This window comes from Gadus morhua, chromosome 3, assembly GCF_902167405.1.
Source record: "Gadus morhua chromosome 3, gadMor3.0, whole genome shotgun sequence".
NCBI classification, from domain to species: Eukaryota; Metazoa; Chordata; class Actinopteri; order Gadiformes; family Gadidae; genus Gadus; species Gadus morhua.
The window spans coordinates 19852607-19860106 of record NC_044050.1 but is presented as its reverse complement, the minus strand read 5'-3'; the positions used below and the strand labels follow the sequence as shown (position 1 = coordinate 19860106).

General features: G+C 47.5%; 1 protein-coding gene across 1 annotated transcript in view; it reads right to left on the bottom strand.

The window, feature by feature from the left end:
* Positions 1–7500, bottom strand: part of grin2ab (glutamate receptor, ionotropic, N-methyl D-aspartate 2A, b) — a 78916-nt gene that overhangs the window by 61039 nt on the left and 10377 nt on the right. The window contains 2 exon segments of the mRNA XM_030352494.1: positions 4952–5110; positions 5474–5698. Coding sequence (XP_030208354.1) covers positions 4952–5110; positions 5474–5698 — 384 coding nt within the window.

Genomic DNA, 7500 nt, shown 5'->3' with positions numbered 1-7500 from the left:
TAATCCTTGTTAGCAGTGTGACTGGAGCAAACAAGTTTGCCGGCTACGAATCCTGTGTGTTGGAGAAAACCTTGAATGTTTAATTTAATTTAAAAATCACGTCGGATTCTTGTTTTAAGGTCAATTAGCTGCTTGGGTACTTGGGAATCACCGAGTTCCGTTCAGTGTTGCACCTCTTTTTATAATGAGTTAGCTAGATGCAATCTACCCTTCTCTTAATAAAAACCTCTCTCTCTCTCTCTCTCTCTCTCTCTCTCTCTCTCTCTCTCTCTCTCTCTCTCTCTCTCTCTCTCTCTCTCTCTCTCTCTCTCTCTCTCTCTCTCTCATAGTGTTTATTCTTGTGCATTTCTGTTGCTTCCTAGCACAGCACCAAAAGCTATAGTGGTTCAGTCGCCATAGCTACCACACCAAACTGGCTGCAATCTCCCATCAACTCTCTTGCTCTTCTACTTTTATCTCTCACACATGCACACACACACACACCACACATCACATAAACACACTCACACACACACACACACCAGTATTTTTCCTCTCTCTTCTTCATAAGCCCGTCAGATTTCCACGAGCCCTCTAAGAGAACAGAATGTTTCTCTGTGCAACCCTGTGCCACCAGAGAGAACCAACAGCAGAGCCGCTAGCAGAGCGGCCTGGAAAGAGACACGGTGAGTGGAGACTGTTGAGTGATACAGGGGGGGGGGGGGGGGGGGGGGGGGGAGGGGGGGGGGGGGGGGGGGTGGGAAGGTGAGAGACAGGAAGAGGAGGGATTAGAAAGAGAGAGCTTGGACAGGCTGACAGAGGAGACTGGGAGAGAGAGTAAGAGAGCGAGAGTAAGAAAGAAAGAAAGAAGAGAGAGAAGAGAGCGAAAGAGAGAAAGAGAGAAAGAAAGAAAGAAAGATAGAAAGAGAGAAAGAAAGAAAGAAAGAAAGAAAGAAAGAAAGAAAGAAAGAAAGAGAGAAAGACAGGAGAGTGAGAAGAGAGAGAATGAGGAGAGCGGAGGGAGAAGGGAGAGGAGAGAGCGACAGGGAAGAGAATTAGCGGGTGAGAGAGAAGGATGGAGAGACAAAGTGAATGACAGGGCTGTGTGTCTTCCGCCGACCACAGCAGGTGAGGGAGCCGGTGTTAAATATTAAAGCGACCCAGCAGAGGTCCTGGGCAAATGGCCCCCACAGATATGGGACGTCCCGACCTGGGACACCAACCTACCAGAGCAGATTCTGAAACATGCGATCATTCATGCATATATATATACACACAAAGACATACTCTCACAAAAGCACATTTATGAAGACACACACACACACACACACACACACACACACACACACACACACACACACACACACACACACACACACACACACACACACACACACACACACACACACACACACACACACACAGCATCCCACTGCTGTGGCAGAAGCTAAGCAGAGAGCACATGCATGTTTAATTCACCCCGTTCCATTTCCACATGTTCATGTTCTCAACCTACACGGTATGACCCCCGCCCCCACACTGCTGCTGCTGCTGCTCGGTCTACACACACACACACACACACACACACACACACACACACACACACACACACACACACACACACACACACACACACACACACACACACACACACACACACACACACACATACACACACACCCAAGGGATGGGAAATAGAAGAAGAAGCAGAAGAAACTGTGACAGAAAAGGTATGGCGCATGCGGCGTTGAGGTAAAATGAAGAACGTTTCTCATTTCCCAAAGCGTCTCGCTCTGTAATGGAAATGCAACATTCCAAACTAATCCTGTTCCTCTCGGAGGCCTCAGGGCAAGCCCCCCCCTCCGCATCCCTTTCTCTCCATCTCCATCTCTCTCTCTCTCTATGAACACCTCCTCTCTCGCGCTAAGGGAACCGGCCTTTCAACTCTACAACAGCTGTTTTACAGTCTGTTCCAGGAAGCATTGTTCACTATGGAGTGAGTGAGTTCGCAAGTGAGTGAGTGAACGAGTGAGTGAGCGAACGAGTGAGAGAGTGCGTGAGTGAGTTTGAGTGAGCGAGAGAGTGAGATTGAGAGAGTTAAGGAGTGCGAGAGTGAGGGCGAGTCAGTAAGTGAGTGAGATTGAGAGTGTGAGAGAAAGTGAAGGATGATATGTGAGATTAAGAAAGTGAAGGAGTGAGAGTGAGTCAGTGAATGAGAGAGAGATAACAAAGAGAGAGTGAGATTGAGAGTGAGAGAGTGAGTCTGTGAGTGAGGCAGTGAGAGTGAGTCAGTAAGTGAGTGAGATTGATTGGGTGAGATTCAGAAAGTGAATGAGTGAGTGTGAGTCAGTAAGTGAGAGTGAGAGAGTGAATGAGGGACAATGAGAGTGAGAGAGTGCGAGTAAGTCAGTAAGCTGAGTGAGAGTGAGTGAGTGAGCTATAGGGGATTTGAGTCAGTGGGAAGTGCATTGCCTAGTTCCCCTACAGCTTTGAGAAGATGAAAGCGATTCCTTGCTGAAACATTATTTCCTGAAACAATACTTTTGCTGGGTCCATATTGGTTTAACCACCCTGTGGCTCGCGTGTCGTTGATTTAGTAGTGTGGTGGGGAGGAACGGGGATAATTGGGGTGGAAATATTCCTAACGTGGAATTGAACCCTTGCAGTCGTACAAGGGAAAACAAACAAACATGAAGCAAATATTCATGGAGTCAGTATGGCTTCCAGGGTTTGTCCCAGACGAATAGATCAAAGTTTGGGTTTGAATCACATACAATAAACAGCTACATATTCATGTATGTGTTTATTTATCCATGTCATTTAAATTTGCAAAAGAACAAAGTGTGTTTGTGTGTTTAGGGGTTTATCTATGGGAACATTTGTTTGCCTATACATGGGGCCTGTGGGACATGTGTGTGTGTGTGTGTGTGTGTGTGTGTGTGTGCGCGCGTGTGCGTGTGCGTGTGCGTGTGTGCGTGTGTGTGTGCGCGTGTATGTGCGTGCTTGTGCGCTCGCACACGCGTACGTATGCGTGCGTGTGCACATGTCATAAACGTGATAAACGATCCGGGCGCTCCCACACAACACAAATCCCAACGCACCAACCTTAACCCCCAGTCCGCTGCCTACAAGACAGCAATCCCTGTAAGCTTGTATTGATTTGCACCAGTGGCCTTCCTTCCTGTTGGCCTCAACGTGTGTTCGTGGGGGGGGACGACTAACTAATATTTGCCCAAACAGACCGTGGGGGGATTGACTACAGGGGCCTGGTGCGCGGCACAAAGAGCCCTGTCTACACGGCCCGCTCTCGCGCGGCTGGCTCCTGCACCTGGGAGCTGTTGAGAGCAACTTCTGTCTTGTACCGCCGGCCACCGGCCCGCCACAGCGGCCCAGCTGGGGCGCCGCTGGTGTTGTTTGAACACACATCAGCGCTACTTATTGAACCAGAGTGGAAGGATAGACACACACAAACACAATTCATTTACCTTTCCTGCAGAGGCGTGTTGAGTTAAAGACTCTAACCGAGGCACTACTCAGCAACACTTTGTCTAACAAAGCAACAAAGGCAATCACTTATTCTTCTTATCTGGTTTCTAGTCTCGGACTCTCTTCTCCTTCCTGTGGGTGTATCTCTCTCTTGCGCACACGCACACACACGCGCGCACACACACACACACACACACACACACCACACACACACACACACACACACACACACACACACACACACACACACACACACACACACACACACACACACGTATATAAACTCTTCAAAGGTTTGCTGCATGGACAAGGTTGGTTCCTGTGTGTTTGGCTTCAGCACCCGGAGAGGTTTTAGAGACAGGCAAAAAGAAAACAGTTGTGTTTTTCTTATCAAAGCCCTTCAGTCAATCAGTGAGCGAGCTGGGTCCGCTCAGCTGGTGCCCAGGAGGGAGGCATCTGCTCCAGAACAGAGATGCACAGCTCCGGACGCTCGACAGTGAAACACTAAACAAAACACTGTAACAGAAAAAAAAGGCCTCCAATTTTGTAATCCTTTTTGTTCTGATTCCTTTCTTGAGCGTGAACTGGTTATTTTCCTGAGCATTGCTTTCCAGTGTGCAATTTATTCATTGCATGTTGGTACAACCTTGGTGAGCTAGGGTTCTGCTAACCAAACCCGATGTTAAAAAACAGTCTGCTACGGATGCCCTATCAGATCAGCACACAAAAATACTATATATGGCAGTAGCTCAAAAAGCAAGCACTCGAAGCTGGATCGTTTTATGGATTAGGCTTTTACTTTTTAAACCTCTCCTTTCTGTCTTTCACATCCTGAACCTAGAGGCGTAGAGGAAAGCTGGTGTATCCCTTCAATACAAGGAGCATGCAGGCTTGGAAAGTTTGATCTTGCTGATAAGGGGGATTTCCCATTCGTCAGGGATAGAACCATTTCATTTGAATGCGTTGGGATCAGAAGCCCAATATTGTATGTCTATTATAAACTGTTTGAATTGATTCATTGTATGCCAAAGGCATTTTAAATTACACTTCTGTCTTTGGAAATACTTGGGGATTAATCCATAGAAACTCCAAGGGCTTATATAGAAGCTCCAAAAAGCTTATTCATATTATCTCTGTAGTTAAACGAAAATCTCAAGATACACTTAGAGAGAGATTGTGTGTGTGTGTGTGTGTGTGTGTGTGTGTGTGTGTGTGTGTGTGTGTGTGTGTGTGTGTGTGTGTGTGTGTGTGTGTGTGTGTGTGTGTGGGGCGGGGGGGGCATGTGTTTGGGTGTGTGCGTGTGGGTGGGGGTGTGTGTACATGGAGGGGGGTTGCATAACATATTTTTTTGAAAGCGATTTGAATGTGTTTCATGTGTGTGTGTGTGTGTGTGTGTGTGTGTGTGTGTGTGTGTGTGTGTGTGTGTGCGCCCGCGCACCTGAATCATCCATCATCAATCTCCAACCAACATCCTGATCTCACGTACCTTGTCAGCCATGATCATCGAGGAGCCTCCGTGGACTCCCAGGACAGGAAGTTGCGTCTCAACAGACAGGAAGTCAAGGATCTGCGCTATGGCTTCTTGGTCAGTGCCGTCAGCGAAGATGAGGCCATGGAGGCGTGTGCGTGACAGCAGCTCACACACCTGAGGACACATTGTTTGCGCAGTCAATTTGTTAGTCTGTGTGTGTGTGGTGTGTTTGTGTGTGTGTGTGTGTGTGGCGCTACCATTGACTTTCGGAATACTGTATAAGTGTGTGTGTGTGTTGCATATGCAAGTGTACATGCATATGTGTGTGTGTGTGTGTGTGCGCGTGTGCGTGTGTGTGCGCGTGCGTGTACATGTGTGTGGTGTGAACATGTGTGAGTTTATGTGTGTGTTTGTGAGTGCACGTTTGTGTGTGTATGTGCATGTGGGTGCGTGTGAGTGCATGTGTGTGCGGGTGTGTGGGTGTGTGTTTGTGCGAGCATGTGTACACGTGTGTGTCTGTTTGGCTGCGCATCTGACCTGTGTGATCACAGACTTGGGGTCCGTCTGGTTGATCCTGAGAGCGACCACTGAGACCTCAAGGGTATCGTCAGGGCGACGAGGCGGCAGCATCTCCTGGTCGCTGACAGGACGCGTCTGGCCCAGGATCACTCCCACCGAGAGTGCCGGGGGCTTCTGGGACGTCACAGGCACTACGATCTGGGAGAGCAGGAGGAACATCCAGCCCACTACACCCATCATACCCTGCGCACACACACACACACACACACACACACACACACACACACACACACACACACACACACACACACACACACACACACACATGTACACACACACACACACACACACACACACACACACACACACACACACACACACACACACACACACACACACACACAGGTACATGCGCACCCACGCGCACACACACAGACACAGACACAAACACACACACACAGACACACACAGAGTCAGTGACACAGTCAGTGAATGTGGGTCCAAGTATTGGAAACTCTCCCCATATTTTTCTCTCACTGTGGGTCTTTATTAGAAAATAAAAATCGCTCGCAGGGAAAAACCGCAGAAAAGTGCCCGGTTTAAATGAATAAAATAGGGCCTAAAATAAACACAATGTGATTTTAATCGAATGAAGGCGGGGAGGAGGTGGGATATATGGCAAGGTTTCTCAGGAGCTATAAGCATAAGACTGACTCCATCAATCAACCACATACACTGCCGAAAAAAATTAAGTTATTTGTTCCAAACAGAAGTTGATTATGACAAAGTTCCCAATCTCACCCGGTTGCGACTAAGCCCTTTCCTGATCCTCACCTTTCAGATTACTCAACATTACCTTTTCAAACTGAACGCCGATCTAAGGAGGAGCAGATTAGCGGCGGATACGCAGTGTGAAGAGCCCTGGGCTAAATGAGGACTAATGAAACCATGACGCCAACGCTACGTTGCGTCGCAGCCAATATCTTACACCACTGCAGTCCAGCAGAGCTGAATAACAGCCCGAGAGGAAGCCGTTCGCATTCTGCAGTTACCCAACTATCCACGCAACTCTTTATCCATCCCCCTCATGCTAACTCATTGTCTAACCTTGCACACAAGTCATTTCCCACCACATTTCCCCCTTACAATTTCTCATAATCAGTCTCAATTTGGTTGGCCAGTTCAACCCCCCCCCCCCACCCCCTTACTGTGTCAATCATCCTTTCCGGTGTGGTGAGTGTGTGTATCTGATCCATGTCATCTCACACCCAACGTAATCAGTCCAGTTATCCAGCCAGTGGTTCTCCAGATTGTGCTCCTTTGCCCATGGACTCGCCTGCAGCTCTATACCAGAACTTAGCATACGTAGCTAAATCACACAGCGCTATGCTCCTGTCCGGGTGAATTAGTGTCAACCTAACCGATGGGACAACATTACACCAACCTTCGCTGGGGTTAGCATCGGAGCTAACACAACTACGAGCCGATGTCAGCTGTGGTAACGTTTTACGTAACGGTTATTATCATGATGAGAAAGGGTTTGGGGTCAATGGCTAGAATTACAAAGTTACATTTGTATTCAACCTCCGAGTAGTGTTTGCTAACAAACAGACAGCATTCATAATTTGGCTCCACTAACTGTCTTTCATTACTTCTCATTTTGTGTAAGCAGCACTCTTGGCAGCGTCTTGCTTGATTTTCTACTTTGTTGGGTGTTTGTGAGATAGCTTAAACCAGAGAGTCAATTAGGGTAGTAGGAGACAGACTTCACAGATGACGTCCGGTAACGAGTAATCTGTGTTTACAAAAGTGCTATTCACAAGTAGGCTTTAAAAATATATATATATCAATGATTAAGTATGGCAAAAAAAGAAAAACGGCTTCAAACACAAAATCACTTATAATCAATATAGGCCTACTTGACTTACTTTTAATCTTTATCAGTTATTTGATGTGCTTGGCTTCACAGCCAATCCATTACCCTTTACACTCTGGGCCAACTGTTTAAACGACACTCGCAATCAGCTCCTCCCACTGGCATCACC